The 17,926-nt window shown below is 42.4% G+C and overlaps 1 protein-coding gene and 1 long non-coding RNA gene across 6 annotated transcripts in view; one reads left to right on the top strand and one right to left on the bottom strand.

The window, feature by feature from the left end:
• Positions 1-403: 403 nt before the first annotated feature.
• LOC114031987 lies at positions 404-16,353 on the bottom strand. Of its 2 annotated transcripts, XR_003567789.1 has the most exons (5): positions 16,330-16,353; positions 15,669-15,804; positions 2,764-4,660; positions 2,403-2,575; positions 404-1,674 (listed from the first exon to the last, which is right to left on the bottom strand). It is a non-coding gene; the product is annotated as an uncharacterized LOC114031987 (long non-coding RNA). The 2 variants fall into 2 exon arrangements; XR_003567788.1 differs by lacking the exon at positions 16,330-16,353 and having other exon boundaries at positions 15,669-16,166.
• Positions 16,354-16,564: 211 nt separating this feature from the next.
• The window catches only part of TMEM185A (transmembrane protein 185A), a 22,300-nt gene continuing 20,938 nt past the window's right edge, over positions 16,565-17,926 (top strand). For all 4 annotated transcript variants that reach the window (XM_027847209.1, XM_027847212.1, XM_027847211.1 and 1 more), the window contains exon 1: positions 16,565-16,758. In XM_027847209.1, the coding sequence (XP_027703010.1) occupies positions 16,721-16,758 (38 nt within the window). In that variant the 5' untranslated portion in view covers positions 16,565-16,720. The remainder of the gene's footprint in view (positions 16,759-17,926) is intronic.

Here is a 17,926-nt window from a genome sequence, read left to right as displayed (position 1 = left end):
GTATTTGACTTTATCTATGCAGGGGTTCTCTACCCAATATGCTTGCTATACATCCCCCTGCATAGGGGCTGTTACTTCCAAGAAAGGAAAACAATGAGTGTCTTCAGAAAAGTTCAGCCAAGAGCTTTATGAAGCTACTTCCTGAATCCTTATCAGAGCCAATTCAGTAGTCAGAATGTACTTTCAAGGCCAGCATTACAGACTAAAGTCCATAAGCACTCAGGAAGGAACCTATGGACCATCTACCCTTGGTAGGTTGCCAATTCAACAACATGCCTCTCACATTAGTAACTTCTAGTTTGGTTTCTCAATTTATTAAGGCTACTAAAATAGAAGTATATTGTCTAATGTATAGAACTAAGAACAAATCAGGCTCACAAGCTAATGCTTTAACTCCCATGACAAAAAATTTTATTTTTCTAATTAATAAAGCACTCATGGTACTTCGATCCTCAGGGAAGATGCCACCCTCACAGTAACATGCTGGATCTTACCAATACGATTAAAGTCCTTTCCCAACCACTAACAGCACAGTTTTATAAAATTTCCTAAAACAACACTGAATATTTATTACTACATAGAATATAAATATACAGAAAAACTGAAACAATCAAAAGAAACCATCAAAACAAAATATATATGACAGTGGTACAGATAAAATGTATAGCTGATGTTATGTCCTACATCCCTCAATATCAATAGCAGCTCACGCTTAGTTGGTATATACTTGCCTTCTTCAACCTATAGAAAAGCAGACTATCAATTAATTAACCAGGAAGGGAGTATAACAGACCCTCTTTTAACTAGGTCTCATGCTCAAGTCACCAGCCAAATGTTTTCATCAAGGCACATGCAACACGCACGTGGCAGGCTTTCCAGATGATCTCAATGGTCCCAAAGCTCACCAAACACTGCTCACCTACACCTCTGAGATGCCCTTCTACACCTCTCAGACCCCCTTCTACACTCTCTTCCCTCCCCACTATGGGAGTAGCTGGACAGCTTTAGCTGCCCTCAATAGCCAATTCCAAATTACAATCTAGGGGAGAAGAAAGTAAATATTGCACTGAAAAATGGAAGTTACAGAAATCTTCCCTTGGCTCTTAGTGGTTCCACCTTGGCCCCATATATGGGAAATCTGCTATCAGCCTAATTCATAACACTCAGACAACTTGCTTTTCAGCAACCACATGGTTTATTAAAACACAGTAAAGGAGCTGTCATACAGCAAAGTTGTAAAGAAACTGCATCCTTTGATTTGTCTCCCCCCAAACCTCCTCCCAGCTTATAGATGCGGAAAAGAATAAGGGAAAGAATTGTCTTTGGAACTTGCTGAAATCAGCTCTGTGAACAACCAGAGAAAACAGGAGAAAAACACTAGGGTTTGGGATCGGTCCTGTTAGCCCGATCTCACCAGGAGCTGAGGTTCATAGGAGTTACTACCATTCCAGTCCAATTCTAGCCGAAAGTCTCTCTCAAAACAGCAACAGCCTGTGTCCCATCCTGCTGGCTCCACGTCGCTCCATGGTCACTGCAGTTATGCAAGATCTGTCCCAATTCGTCCTCCACTGTGCCCAACTTGGGCTGCAGCTTAAACAGCCAACAGCAAGCAGCAATGAGTCACAAGCAGACAGTGGTGGTCATCCATCCCACTGGTAGTATAAAGACAATAGCCTGAAATGGTGAACAAGGACAAAGGAAGAGGAAATAGACATTTTGTGATATGTCCATCTATATTCTCCTACCTTTTTACTTTGGTCTCACTAACTGATTCTCTCCAGTCAGGTTTCTAAAGGGCATGCACAATACCTATATCATTTCTCTACTACAAAGATACGGCACCATCATTTTCCAATTATTATTTAAAACAAATGATCAACTACGCTACAAAAAATACCATCCCTAGTTCATCACAAATCAGGTGCATTCCCACATAATATAGCCAAATCCAATCACATCTGAACTGCTCAAATCTAAGAGGCTAACATAAAACTAAATCAGTCAAGCCCCCTCAAAAAAATACATTCTGTATTTAGTGATCCAATATGATGATGCAATACCTTTTTTCTTCCACAAAAACTGACCGACTTTACTATAGAGTGAGTGCCCCTGGGGCCCTGTCTCAAATTAAAGGGCAGAGAAAAGAGATTTCAAAGCATTTGCACAGCATATCTACATCCCTAGATCCCACATACAGATAATAACTCAAGGAAGGCAAACAATTCTCTCTTGGGAAACATGCTATGACTGGGGGTGGGGGGGTCCCTCCCACTCCCAGGGTGAGGGTAAGATATGCACATTGGAGATGAGGTCTCTTCTGGGCCAGAGGAGGAATAAATTACTTGGGGATACTGTTCAGGGGGGAGACAAAGGTTGACTAGTTGAGGAAATGGGGGCAGTACTTAGATGCATAGATTCAGAGCAGCATGTTGCTAGCTTCTTCAAATGAGAAGTTCATAGGCAAGTTTGTCTCTCTGAAGGATGTGATGCATTTCCAGCCCCAAGCAGTTGATGAAGTGGGCTTCCAATTCAATGTTCAAGCTGTCTTTCTCAAGTATACACATTGATTCCAGATCTGTGAAAGTGAATATGAAATGCATTATTAGTCTTTCCTTCCCTACTCTTCCCAAGAAATATCACCAAACAGAGTAAGGCAAGACTTCTACACTCTTCCCCTCACCCCATCCCCCATTCCAAGGAGAATAACATCCCAAGGGAATGACTGGGATAACCCACCCCACTCCCTCCTTTGTTGACCACTACCTTCATAGTCTTACTGGCAGTCTCAGGCAGTCCAATTACTTTCTGCATTAATGAATGATCAATTTCCAAGGAGCCCTCAATCTTCAGCTGTAGATCCTCTTTTCGACTTCACAACTCCATGTTAGGCCTGTGTCTGGTCGACATATCAATCCCTAGACTAGTAGGAGCGGGTAAGCTTCTTGCCCTCCTTGCTTCAGACAGCCAGGTGGTCACAAATAGGAATTATTAAATTATACAATTTGATGAGCTATATAGAAAAGACACAATGGTGTATGGAAACTACAAAATATCTAATAAATTTTATAAAGATCTGTACATGCACAGGCTCATGACAGAACATATACATAGGAAGCTAGTCAGGCTTATCAGATAAGACAGACCACGAATGGGCGACCCCCACCCCCACCCCAGCTATGCTCATATTGTCTAGTAGCCTTTGGATATCCCACTGTGCCACCTGGGAAAAATTTGGCCAGAATGAGGTACTCCAGATAGTGTTAAATGGCCAGGTAGGCAGCCTGAATCTTTTGTTCTCTAGTTGTATTGTACAACATAGCCTGAGCTTCTCTAGCAGGCTTCCATAGGTATGCACATTTAATTTGTGGTGCAGTCCTACTCCAAATTGGTATTTTTATTTACTGGTGGTCCTCACAGGCCAATATACACAACCCTGATGAATGAGGTTAGGGTGAAGATTTTCAGAGCTGCTACCCAAATGCTCTATTAGTTTTTCTAAGTCAGTTTTGAAAATCTCAAGTGGTATCACTCTCCAAGAGGGTAATTTGGAGAACTTCCTTCTGTCAGTCAAATGAGGTAGATTCACAGGTTTGTATAATTTGTCCATCATCAAAGTTTGATTTCCCCCAGGATGAGGATCCCCTGGCAGTTAGACCAACCCTACTCATTCTCTGTAGGAAGCATTCAGCCAAAGCCGTGGGTTCTCCATCCTGGGCCTATGCAGGCACCTGGCCTTAAGGGTCTCAGTCTGCTATCCAGAACATCAAGTCCTATTGCTCCATCATTCCCCAAGAATAACTAGTGATTTCAAAAGCAATGTCAAGATTATGGTTCTCCTTGAAGAAACAGGCAAGGATAATGATGAGTTGCCCTGTCAATTTTTTTTCCTCATCCATTTCTTCATTCAGTCACTCATCATGTTGTCAGCTAAACAGGCTATAATAATAAAGAGGCTAATTTTTCAACTGATAAAATTCTTCAGTGGGTCAGATGCCAAGGCAGTAAGAGGCCAATAGACAGTGAGTGTCTTCAACATGTCCTTCTACCCATTTTGAAGGGTACTCTGTTTCTAGATGAAAGGGGATGTAGGAGGCTAAAACAATAAAGAGGCTAACTTTTCAACTGATAAAAACTCTTCAGTGGGCCAGACTCTCTTGCCTGCCAAAGCAGTGGAGGCCAACAGGCAGTGTAAGTCCTCAAAACTTCATTCCATCCAGATATAAGGTTTTCTGCCTCTGGATGTAAAGGGATAGAAGAGGCAAACACAATAAAGAGGCTACTTTTTCAACTGATAAAAATTCCTCAGTGGGTCAAATTTCCCTGCTTGCCCAGGCAGTAGAGGCCAGTAGGCAATGTGAGTCTTCAAAACCTCAATCCATCCAGATATAAGGTCCTTTGCCTCCAGGTGTAAAAGGATATGAGGCAAAAACAATAAAGAGGCTACTTTTTCAACTGACAAACCTCCTCAATGGACCACATTCCCTATCCTGCCAAGTCAGTGGAGGCCAGGAGATAGTCTTCCACACTTCATTCCACCCATTATCTGCCGAGGTGAAAGTGGATGTGATATTTTCAAAGCTGTTGGTCTGCTCTTCTGGTATCTGAGTTAGAAAGGCAGAAGGAAAGGATGCCTTGATCAAATTCAATCTATTGAGGCAACCTGTGGGGAAAATGAGATTTCTGTTCAAGGTCGTTGATTACAGTGGCTAGGCCAGGCCAAAATATACCTAGTATAAGAAGCAGTGCATGTGTAATTGAATATTACCAGCCTCAACATCTAAAACAAAGCTACTATAATTAACCTGCTATAACACAGCAAGAAGGTAGAACAGGGGTGGGGAACCTGTGGCCTTGAGGCAACCTGTGGCCTTCTAGTTCCTTGGGTACTGCCTTTTGACAGAGTCCAAGTTTTACAAAACTAATCCTTTTATGAAGGGGATTTGTTCTGCAAAGCTTAGATTCAGTCAAAGGGCTGCACTTGAGGACCTAGAGGGATACATGGGGCCTCAAGGCTACAGGTTCCCTACCCCTGGGGTGGACAATCCCCTACCCAACCCTAGGCTGAACCCCTAGCAGGGGTGCTATATCTGGGAGTGGGAGGTGCTATATCTGACACACAAGAATCTTGACCTTATGTTAGGGTCATTTGTTCCATTCATCCAGGCATCTGGAGTTTCTTCTAGGCCTAAATGTATCATTTCTAACTTAATGGCCATTAGAAAAACTGTTCTTCAAACAAGGACAAGAAAACTCAGTAACACATAAAACAAAACTAGCACATAAAGTAAAAGATTGCTTCAAGGTTAATAAGATGATTTACATATATCAACTCAATCCCCACAGCAACTCTGAGGTAAATATTATAAACAGTAGGATTTTAGCTTTACAGACGAGGAAACTAAGGCACTGACAGGACAAGTGATCATGCCTGTGGTCACAAAGCTATTAAGTATCAGAGGCAGGACTCAAGCCCACCGATCCAGAATCCAATATTCTTGCAATACTACAGCATTAATTTTTACTTCTAAATCTAGTGTTTTTCCTTCCTTTTGTTTTTTGTACTTATTAGCAAAGAAAAAACTACAAGACTCCAAGATTACATTGTTAGAGATAAAGAAGGCCCTCTCTACTTTTCAAGGCTAAAATTGTTATCTTACAGAATGGAATTCCTGACGTTGACTTTTTAAAGTCTTTGTGCTCTGTCTAGAGGTTCTTTCTCAACTCAGAAAAATCTGTTTTCAAGACTGATCACTTCAGTTTTAAGATTGCAACAACCCAAGTCTAGAATTCACAATTCTTTCCAAATGTACATAGGCAAGGCATCAGGACATTGACAAACTGGGTAAAATTTAGCCAAGATTATGAATACACAATTGTATCTATGGGAACTGAAAATAACTATGTATGACCACATTATTTTTGCTTATATTTTCCTCCATTCCACTTAGGGTTAATGGAAATGCACTGATGCGTACTTTCTTTACACAGACTCCAAGAGTTTCAGGAACTAAAATCTTTTAACTTTGGCAATAGTCCTCTTGGCAAATTCGTACCCAACAAGTCTCTTTTGGAACACACAAATATTAATATACTAAGCACACAATATAACCAAGTTCATCTATCACACTTGAGACATGACTGCACAAAAACATCCAAATCCTTGTTCATCAAAAAAGAACAGCTCAAATAACTAAATATGTTAAGAATTTAACTTTAAGAACTTCTAACAGTAAATCATATATACCAGGGTTTAAGACAAAAAAGAAATATACATAAGGTTGATAAAGAGGGCTTACCTTCACAAGAGGGAGAATATAAAAACACAGACTAGTTAAAAGTAAAGGCCGAAACTTTTAGTGAAGTATCTTCAAAAGATAAGACAAAACAACAAAAATATCTTTCCTGGTCCCCCTTCAAAGTCATTCCTGTTGGGGTGTTTTGGGGCTTACCCAAAAGCAAGAGAAGTAGAGAGAGAGATGGTTCTGGGTGTAAGTATCCATATTATTCACACAGACTAGTTATTCCATGTCTATTTACTACCAATTTAATAGTCCATGCTGGATATATCCAGAAATCCACTGTGGAAGATGACACCAAGTTCCAAGTTATATACAACATTTTGCATGAGTGGGACTCTTCCCTCTCAATCCCTTCAATACCAGTCCTTCCAATCATGTCACTGAAAATCAGTTTTAATCCTCCAATAATGAAATTGCTCCAATTAGAATCTTATCAAAGCCAATGTCTATACCATTACAATTTGCAATTCACCAAAGTATAATGAATAAAAATATGCCCATAAAAGAATTCCAATTAAGATTAAATTCAAAGAAAAACCACCTTTGCCAGATGGTGCCCTCCATTTAAAAGCAGGATTCTTCAGTATCTCTTAGACTGTGTATTGAAAGAAATCTAAAACCCCTCCATAAATTTCTGAATTAATCTGATACATTATTTCATGCCAGTCAGCCACAGGATGATGGGTTAGACTAAATCTGAAAGTCAGTTGTGTAACACGAAGGATTGGTAAATTCTCAATTAACTTTTTGTTCCCTCTTTTTTCCTCTTCTTCCAGCTTGCTGGACTTTCTCAGGTCCCTGTAGAGTCAGTGAAAGGTAGACAAACTGATCTCTACCTTCTTAAAACTCTTATACCTTGCAATTTGCAAGACAGAACATTCTGCAGACCAAAATAACCCTATATGCTAATATACACAAGTTCAACTTTAAAAAAGGCTCTTTCAAGTCAATTCAATGAGCACTCATTAAGCACATACTAAGTACAAGGTGAGAGTAGTGGATAAAGGGCTAGTGTGAGGAAAGATCTGGGTTCAAGTTCTAACTCTGGGTTATACTAGTTGTACAAACCTGATTAAGTACAAACCTAACTTCTCAGAACCTCAGGGAATTCACTGAGGTAGAGACTAGGGGAAAAGTGAAAACTAAAACCACTCCCAGCCTTCAAAGAGTCTATAGCAGGGGTGGGGATCCTGCAGCCTCAAGGCCACGTGTGGTCCTCTAGGTCCTTGGGTGTAGCCTTTTGGCTGAGTCCAAGTTTTACAGAACAATTCCTTTTATTAAGGGGATTTGTTCTGTGAAGTTTGGATTCAGTCAAAAGGTCACACTTGAGGACCTAGAGGGCCACACATGGCCTCTAGGCCAAAAGTTCCTCACTCCTGGTCTATAGTTATCCCTTCCACATGGTTTCAATAATTTCTTATGCTGGTCAGAATAAGAAATTAAATGGAAATTTGGGGGAAGTTTTGCAGAAGCCACAGAAGACACATGAAGGCCAGCAGACGACAGCACCTACGACCAAATACCTAACCCAAATTTTACAATAAGGTACTGTGAACACCGTATAAAAGAGAAAAACTTTGGGGCAGCTAGGTGGCGCAGTGGATACAGCACCGGCCCTGAAGTCAAGAGGACCTGAGTTCAAATCTGACCTCAGACCAAACACTTGACACTTACTAGCTTTGTGACCCCGGGCAAGTCACTTAACCCCAATTGCCTAAAAACAAAACAAAACAAAAAAAACAAAAACAAAAGACAAAAACTTCAAACATCTTCTCTGGTATGAAAGGAGGACCAAAAAATTTTATGCAGATTTTCCAGATCACAGAGGTCCCCACACCCTCACACCCTAACCCCCTAATCCCCAAGATGTGGAAGGGATAACTGTACAACTACCTATCAGGGGTGGGGAACCTGCGGCCTCGAGGCCACATGTAGTCCTCTAGTGCGGCCCTTTGACTGAATCCAAATTTCACAGAACAAATCCCCTTAATAAAAGAAACTGTTCTGTACAACTTGGACTCAGTCAAAAGGCTGCACCTGAGGACCTGGAAGGCCACAGGTTCCACATCCCTGGACTCTAGATACGTAAGGCCTACATGCAGAGAAACGTTTAACTGGGAACCAAAAGTCCTTCATTTGCTCAGGGACAATGATAGGTACCCTCGGGCACTATAAAACAGAAATGTAATTTAGCTAACTTTTCTGGATCCTTGCTGGGTCTTCTAACTTCTCCTGGGTTTGATCTTTTCTCCCTCTATGTAGAACAGCAATTCCACTAATGCTCTAATGTAGCTGTTACCATCCTCCTCAGAGCCTCATCTTCAGTGGGCAGAAAAATCCATATTCCAGGGAATAACTGACTAGTAGGAGCTCAACTTGCTGTTATGCCACAGAAAGCCACAGCCCAGGAATCTAACAACCCAGGACAGAATCCCCTTCCCTCCACAGTTCTTTCCTTTGAACCCTGCTCTTCCTTGAAGGCTCTCTTGGTAATTACATGTTAGACCTGTGTCCAGTCCATGTAGCAATCCCTAGACCAATATGAGGAATGGGTTTCTGCCTCTCCTTCCTCTGGAAAGCTAGGTGGATAAAAATATAATTCACTAGGTTATACAAATTAACAGGCTACCCATAAAAAGGACCCAATGAAGTATGGAAAGTAACCATACAGAGGATATCTAATTGAATAAAAGTAAATGTATATACATACATGCTAATTGTAGAACAGTTTATGCACATCCTCCACAGGCAAATATAGAAATCAACTATTACTACAAAATGCAGGAGGAAGAATGAATATAATATGCCATAGTTATTCCAAACAAACATTTGTTGATTACTTCTTAACCAGATGGTGCCAGTAAGTACATCTCTGGTCAAAGCATATGGCTTACCTGACATTAGCCAGATAAAAGAATACAAGAGCTAAGGAGAATGGTCAAAATCCAGGGCTACCCTCCTCTATCTCCCCCATTCTCTTTCCTCCCCTTACAGCCAAACTCCTAGAAAAGGCTGTCTACTCTTCACTCACTTCTCAACCCCATGCAGTCTGGTTCCTAACACTCAACTGAAAATTTCCAAATAACTAATAACCATTTTGGGGTTTTTTTTTTTGCACCAAATGATCTCTTAATTTTAACACATCTGATGGCCTTTTAATCGTTATTCTTCTTGATCTCTTCACAATTTTAAACAGCTGACCCACCTACTTTCCTCTATGTGTTTTCATGACACTGCTCTCTCTTGGCTACCCTCCTAACTGTCTGACCTTTCCTTCTGTCTCCTTTGCTGGATCATCATAGCTATCACGCCCCAAAATTCTTTTCTACATTCTTTTTTTGTGCTTTAGTATTTTATTTTCCCCCAATTACATGTAAAAACAATTTTCAACATTCATTTTTAAAACTAGGTTCCAAATTCTCTCCCTCCCTCCCCACCCCCCACTGAGAAGGCAAGCAATTTGATACAGGTTACTAGACTCTTTCTGATCTCATCAGATCCCATGGATCCAGTTATTGTCTCTATTAAGATGACTCCCTGATAACTAGACCCTCACCTTTCTCCCAAGCTCCAGTTCCACATTACCAACTGATTACTGAACACGTCAAACTCACCATATACAAAAGTTCTTCTGAACTTCCCTAGTTTTCTTTCAAGGGTACCACTATCCTTTCACATATCCAGGTTTCAAAACCTTAGAGATAGCTTCAACACACTCCACGAAGCTTAATTGCCAAGTCTTGTTGATTTTACCTTTACAATATCTCTCACATCCATCCCCTCCTCTCTACTCATATGGCCATGACCCTAATTCAGGCTGTCATCACTCTTCATCTGGACTAATCCAAAAGCCTCCCAAATGGTCATCCTATGTCAAGGCTCTCCCCATCTAATCTATACTCCACACAGCTGCCAAAGTAATATTCCTAACGCACAGGGCCAACCATGTCACTCCTCTGCTCAGTAACCTCCAATGGCTATTACCTCTAGGATCAAATAAAACTACACCTGGCATCTAAAAACCTTTACCTACCTTTACAGATTATTTATTATTCCCCTTTCGTGAACCCTATAATCCAGTCCAGTGGTGTCAAGCTCAAAGAGAAATGGGAGCCACTAAACTATAGGTAAGGATCCCCACAAGCCGAATATTGACTTAGAAAAGCACATATTAGCTTGTATTTTATTTTTATTTTGTTAAATATTTCCCCAACACATTTCAATGTGCTTTGGGGCCACTCTTGGGAGTGCTGTAGGCTCACCTCTGCTCCAGTCAAACTGGCCTTCCTCTTGTTCCTCACACACAATATACTCCATCTCCCATAGCCTCGCTTTTGTAGAAGCACAGATATATGCATGGCTATTTCATGCCTGAAAAGTATTCCCTCCCTACCTTTGCCTAACCCTAGCTTCATTTATTCTACATGAGATGATTCCCTATTACCTCTGGCTTTGAGCACCTCTCCCTCCACTTACCTTCTTTATTCTGTATATATTTTATACACACATACACACGCATGTGCACACACACTTTATCTTTCTCAATAGAATGAGTTCCATTAGGGGAGCGCCTGTTTCATTTTGGTGTGTGTACCTTCAGTACTTTGCATAATGTCTGGCACATAGATGCTTAACAAATGTTTGCTGACTGATGTTCTCTATACACTTAGATTTTCTTGCAAAAATAGTACTTCCATGATTCTCTTCCCAAACTCCCATTCTCCATTAACAAGAGCACTAAGATATTTTTAGCCCAAATTCTCAGTTTTCCTTGATAAGTGTATTCTCTCTGAACACATACTTCCATGACAGTAATATTTACACATGCTCATCTTGAGCTCATATTCTCTTCAATTGGTACAACTTGAAATGTACACTTGAATCACAACAGCAATATGTTAGAAAAATAGTAATACATATGTGAAACACTTTTTCAATCTACAGGAGTTATTTTTTCATATTAACACTGAGTCACAATTCACATTTTGTTTAAGTAAAATAAAGATCAAAATGATGCCTGAATTTGTTGGTACCACATACAGCTAAGTCCTCTGTACCTAGATGCCACGACAAGTTCTTTTGGAACTTGCCCTCCTCCCTAAAAAGAACCCATTCATGTGTTCTCCCCAAACTCTCACTCTCTTCCTAATGTTGCACTTTCTTGTGCTCTTCCCAAACATGCAGTTTCCCAAAGAGGCAGCAGAACTTGTGAGTGCTCACCCTATAATCATACCCAATAGAGACAGAACCAGAAACATCAGACACTAGACTCCACGACCCCATCTGTGTGATGTTGTCGGGATAGGGGGAAATAGGTCGGTGAAGGAGAAAGAAAGCAAACTCTCTAAAATAAATTATGAGCTCAAAAGTTTGGTGTGGTGGCTGTTAATCAAAGAAAATAAGTAGAGCTTGTTTTTTCTCCTCAATGAATAACTAACTGACCTTCAGTTCTAGAAGCCCAGGCTCTGGGCAAACACTGTCCCCCAACCTGTTCAGACAAGTTCCTATTGTCACAGCCCTCAAGGGTGTGCCAGATGTTACTTACTAACTACACACAGTGGAGCATAGCAAGAGATAGCTAGTATATGTCAATGTATAACGTGGAAATACCTTCATAGAAGCAATCCTTTAAAGGGGGGTGGGGGGTGGAGGAAAAGTGAAGGAAGTTACAAGATGCCCACACTTCTCCCCTTCCAGAAACAAAACCTTTTAAAGTCCCTTTTGCCCCAAAATAAGTCAAACGAATCACTATCTAGAATAGAGATGTTTGCTGGTTTATTTGGAGTTTTATACAATACAATAAACTTGGGTCCACTCACTGTGTTGCCTTTAGGATTGGGATTTAAATTTTGGGGTGGGGGGAAAGGGTGGCGGGACCACACTTCACCTGCTAGTTCCCATTTGGGAAATATCCCCTTCTTATTCTGCCTTTCTTAGATTATTAGCACTCAAAGTAGCCGTCAGAGCTCAGTTTGGTGGGGATAAAAGAGATCCAATACAAAAGCTTAATGTTGGCCACTCTTCAAAACTCAGCTTAGTTCCTGTAGCCTTATCATTTGCTCTCTTATCTCCTGCCTCAGTTTCTCATCAGCCATACTGGAAAGGTATATGAATGTGTGTGAGAGGGGAGCATTGCAACAATATGATTTGCTTTGTAGGTGACCTTTCATACCAATAATAGTTAACATTTATAAAATACTTTCACAATCTGGCTCCAACCTAAACTGGCTCTAACCCTAAATTTCCAGACTGATTGCACATTAGACCCTTTCTCATATTTCATGTTTCAGTCAAAGAGCCAGCCCATTCTCCACTCAGCTCTCAAAGTGATCTTCCTAAAGTTCAGGTCTGATCATGTCAGCACCCTCTCAATTCAATTAAGCTTCAGTGTGCTCCCTATCACCCCTAGGATCAAATATAAAATCCTCTGGGATTCAAAACCCTTCATAACCTGCCCACCTTTCTGTTCTTTTTACACTTTATACTGCTCCCCCCATGTACTGCCACACTCCCCCCCCCTTCCTGGAATGCTCTCCCAGTCCTCATGTTTTCCTCCTAACTTTCCTGGCTTCGTTCAAGTCCCAGATAAAATCCCACCTCCTACAGAAAGCCTTTCCCAATTCCCCTTAATTATAATGCCTTCTCTCTGTTGACGATTTCCAATATATCCAGTATATAGCTTGTGTGTACATAGTTATTTGCATATTGTCATGCCTCCCCTTTCTTGCCCCTATTAGACTGTGAATTCAAGTGTATTTTATCTTTCTTTGTATCCCCAATATTTAGCTTGTTCAGTTCAGTTTAGTGCCTGGCATACAGTAGGCCTTTAATTAACGTTTATTAACTGATGTGATCTTGCTTATACACAACATTCCATCTCCCTCCTTTGCGAGGACTCTACCTGCAGGCCTATCACTTCATTTAGAGAAGAGCTTAGGTGCCTTTCTTGTTACCTCCAATTATTAGCGTGCCCCTCGCACAACCCCTAAACTACTTTCTTTCATTTTTAATACGTTGTATGTCTCCCCTACCCCCAGTAGAATGAGTTCTTCCAAAACAAGGACTATTTTGTCTCTGTACCCCACCAGGCCCTACTATAGTGCCTAACACAAAATAAGAATTTCAAAAATGTTTGTTGAACAAACCAGGCTGTTTGCCTCCAGGCCCAAAGCCATATTCATTAAGTCCCTCACCTGTAGAACTGTCTAGGAATAGGAACAGAGACTCAGGTGCCTGTTCTTTTATCAATGAGGACCTTGCCTCCGGGTTCAGGCACAAGGCGTTATATGAGGCCTTCATAACTGTTCCCAGAACCAGAAGCTCAGGGATCCGATTTATCACCTCCAGGACCCAAAGAAAAACTTGTACCTACTGCCTGGACCAGAACCTCAAACACCAAGCCTCTAATCTTATAGGCATTGAACCTCAGCCATCAGGTTTCTTATCTACAGAATGAGAGCCTTAGACACACTTTGCTCACCTTCAAGACCTGGACCAAACCCACAGGCTCAGACACCAGACCCTCACCTCAAGGACCAGAGCTTTAGACACCAGGCCCCTCATTTTCAGGAAAACAGCCACAGATACTAGACATAGCAAAGTGTCTTACACAAAGCAGGTACTTAATAAATTCTAGTTAAACGAATGAACTCAGACTCCTCCCCTTTCAGTAGCATTAGCAAATAGTGCCACCTGAATTCATGCAACTCAGCTGAGGAAAAACAGAATAGCCGCTAACTAAGCCATAGAGGAGATGATCAACAGTTGTGGAGAGTGTTCAAAGTCTGGAGTCTGGTGTGGTGGTAGCTAGCTACATATAGAAAATCTGGTAGAAGTCAATGAATTACACATAACAGACCAATGGCACCACTGAGATTTTCATTCTCTGAGATGATCATTTGATAATCCTATAGAGGTGACCACAGACCATTTGTGGTTACTGTTTGGTTTCCTTTCTATGCTTTCATCACAGCATCAGGGGGAGGAGGAGTATAGGATAGAGGGAGGAAGGGATGAGGTGTGTGGGGAGGTCACAGGAACTGGGGCAGAACTGGACAGACATCTCTATGTTCAAAAAAGTAGAGTTGGGGTGTCTAGTATACAAACTGCAGCGGTGCGGATAGAGTTAAATCTCCAAATACTTAATAACATTTAATTTTTTTTAAGTAGCAGTGAACTGAAAAATCAATTTGAATTTTAAATCATATTTAGGATACTAAGGGACTGAAGACCTCTCGGGAAATCGAGTAAAAAAGGTTAGGAATCACAACACTAAAGAGAAAAGAGGGTGTGCCCTATCTACAATGCCGAAACAATATAACTAGCCTCAGATCTTCATTTGGGCTCTTAACTTCTTACCACTGACTGGTCAAATATTTAAAGAATAAAGAAAAACTATTTAAATTTTCTCTTCCTCACCTACTCTTGGCAAGGATATTAACAGTTAAACTCAATCTACAGAATGGTCTTCATGTTTTGAGAATAAATAAGATGCTTCAGGGAAAACACCAACAAAAAATACTTAACAGATGGCGGTGAGAATATCTAGATCGAATAAGTCACCTGCCTTTCTGAGGATCAATTCCATTATTTACCTTACACTTAAGTATTAAGCCATCTTGCAATTATATAACTCACTTTCCCTTAACAGCAGTACCACCTCGTGCTCTACCCTCCCCCCCCTTCTCGCTCCACCCTATTCCGCCATTTTTCACCAAACTACACAAAATGGCCGAAGGCAATGACGCAGACACTTTCTCTAGCAAGGCGGAACCCACCACTTTTGAAGGCCGCTTATTCCCTTTGTGGACTACAGTTGATGTTAGGAATTTTACCTTATTTTTTTTTATATCAAGCTCAAGTCTCTGGGCTCTTAGATTTCATTCTGAAATCAAGCTGAAACCACCTACGCCTTCTTCCAAGGAGTACCCTTATTATCTTTTAAAACCCATTTAAGATGGCGTCTACCTTAACTAGTTGTGTGACCCTGGGCAAGTCACTTAACTCCATTGCCTCGCGGGGGAAGGGGGGAAGGCATCTACATTAAAAAAAACACCTGCCCTTGCTTGAAATCCTCCAGTTAGAAAGAAATTTTCCTCTCCTAGACAGCCTCTTCGGCCTCGAGATAACTTTGTTAGCTTTTCCTTCTTTCTTTACATAGAACCTAAACACCATTACTCCAAATTTCGTCCCGCTATACCCCCCCCCACGCCCCTCTCCCCACCTAGCAGCACAAAGCGTCCTCCATTTACTGTCCAACATGGTAAAAAGTCTAGTAAAAGATTACAGGGCATCAAATTTAAAAAATCTCAGTATCAGGCTGGAGGGAGGGGGTGGGTGGGGGTGTGTGGGGAGCAAAGAGACACTCACATTCTCCTGCAACGGCAGCCTGTGCTCTGCTCTGCTCTTTCCTTCCACCAAAAAGGCCACAGGGCATCGATCGCCCAGGCCCATGGCCTGAAGACCTGCTCCGCCAGGGGCATTCGGCTATGTCCCGGGTTGGCTCCTTCGGAAGAACGACGGTTAAGACGCCCGGGCTTACTCCCACGGAGCCCTACACGCGAACGCCCTCCCAGACCTCACCACAAGCCTAATCCTTCCGCCAAGGGGTCGCCCTTCCAATCTGGCAGGGGCTGAGAGGGAGGGACTTAAAAAAAGGGGGGAGTTTACTGGGGAAGAACGAGAAGGGGGGAGGGCGGGAAAGGGTTTGAAAACCCGAGTCTTCCCCGAGGGTGTGAGGGCGGGAAAATTGGTAAGACTAGCGAGGCATGCTGTCTAGAGGTTGGAAGCCTTCTTCCCGCCCTTTTTCCCCCCACTGTCTTCCCTCAATCTGGCTGCTCTCTTCCTCCCCAACTCAACTGACCGCTTTTTTCCTTCCTCTAGTCTTTCTCCCTGCAACCCCCCTCCCCTTCCCTTCCTCTCCTTCCCCAGCTCCTCCACTCCCGACCCAGGCCATCGCCTTCTGTCTCAGCTCAACTCGCCTCCCACGCTGAGAAAAGTCCAGCGAACTTTCCCTCTACACGCTACTCACAGACTACCTCCGCCTCGGGACGCTCCGCCTGTGAGCGCATGCTCAGTGGGCTTCAACAGCGCCCCACCCGACTCTGCTCATCCCCCCTCCCTTTGGTGAGAGCCCGAAGGTTTCGTCAGGGTTCGGAGCGCATGCTCAGTCCCTTTACGGAAGCCGGTTAGGGAGGAGTTGGGGGTGGGGGTGGGGGTGGGGGGGTGGGGGGGAAGAGGAGGCGGCCTCTAAGGGCCACGGGAGGAGGAGAAGGAGGAGGAGGAGGAGGAGGCTAAGGCAAAAGAGGAAAGACACGGACCCGAAGCAACGGCGGGACGGGTAGCACCATGAATCCGTTGTAACGCGCGACTAGAGCGGTGTCGGGGAGGAAGGAGAGGAGTAAGCAGCGGAGTTCTTCGCCATGAACCTGAGGGGCCTCTTCCAGGACTTTAACCCAAGGTGAGGCCGCGCAGCGCCCCCCGGGAAGTGAAGGGCCAGAGACACCGGGAGGGAAGAAGCAGGAGGTGGGGGGAAGCAGCGAAAGCAGCTTCGGGGGACCAGGAAAGAGATCCAGAGGCTCGATCTGTGGAACCTTCTGCTTTCTCTTTTCCTATTTAAAGGTCCTTTCCTGGAAACGACCCTTGTTCTCTCCTTCATTCTTCTTCTCCCATGACATTATCATCAATTCCCCTCACCCCTCCTAGGCCAAACGTTGATGGTCTGCTTTCAAGTTATTTGTCAGTTCACACACACACACACACACACACACACACACCCCCACACCCCAACTAAGAGACCGCTTCCCCCCCCCTCCATTGTTTTTACTACTTCCTTCTCGTTCCCTTGTTCTTTCTTTCCCCCACCCCCTCTGCCCTCCAGGGCTCAGCATCAAACCTCTTTCATTTCTCTCACCCTTGTGTTACTACCCTGCTCTCTGGCCCTACTACTCTAAACCCCTCAGGTTTTTCTTGATTTTGCAACCCTATGCTTTGATCTCCCTTGATTTTTCTTTTATTTATTATGTACTTATTTTGCTGAATTTGTATCTGGAACCCAGCCTAGAGTTGATGGCAAGATATATTGGTCTTGCCTTACATAGCATCTTTTAATGAGAAACTTAGAATTTTCCACCTTCTTACTTCACTGTACAGCTTGGTAGGTACTGCTAGAGCCTTTCCTTTGTGATTACCTCCCATTTATGCTGTGTGCATGTGTGTGTATATGTATGTATTATATATATGTGTATATATATATATATATTTTATATATGTATGCCATTGTTTGAACCTTTTCTTCCTCATTAAACTGTGAGCTCTTTGAGATCAAACTGTAATTTTGCCCTTTTTTGTATCCCAGAGCTTGGCACAATACCTGGCACATAGCATAGGCTTAATAAATGCTTGTTGACTGACTGAAGCAAAAATTGGGTTCCTTATTTCACAGTTGGAAAAACTAAGGCAGAGAAGTCATGATTTTCCTCATCAAATTAGTGTTGAACCAGGCTATGGTGTCATCCTGTATACAGCAATGCCTCTGTGGAACCTACACTCCATATTCTAGGCAAAAATCCTGGGTCAGGAAAAAGGTCACTGGAAGTTTTGTAATATAGAGGTATATGGCTTAGATT

This window comes from Vombatus ursinus, unplaced genomic scaffold (genome assembly GCF_900497805.2).
Source record: "Vombatus ursinus unplaced genomic scaffold, bare-nosed wombat genome assembly UNPS02015358.1, whole genome shotgun sequence".
In the NCBI taxonomy this organism is placed as follows: Eukaryota; Metazoa; Chordata; class Mammalia; order Diprotodontia; family Vombatidae; genus Vombatus; species Vombatus ursinus.
This window is presented reverse-complemented; position numbering and strand designations above follow the sequence as displayed.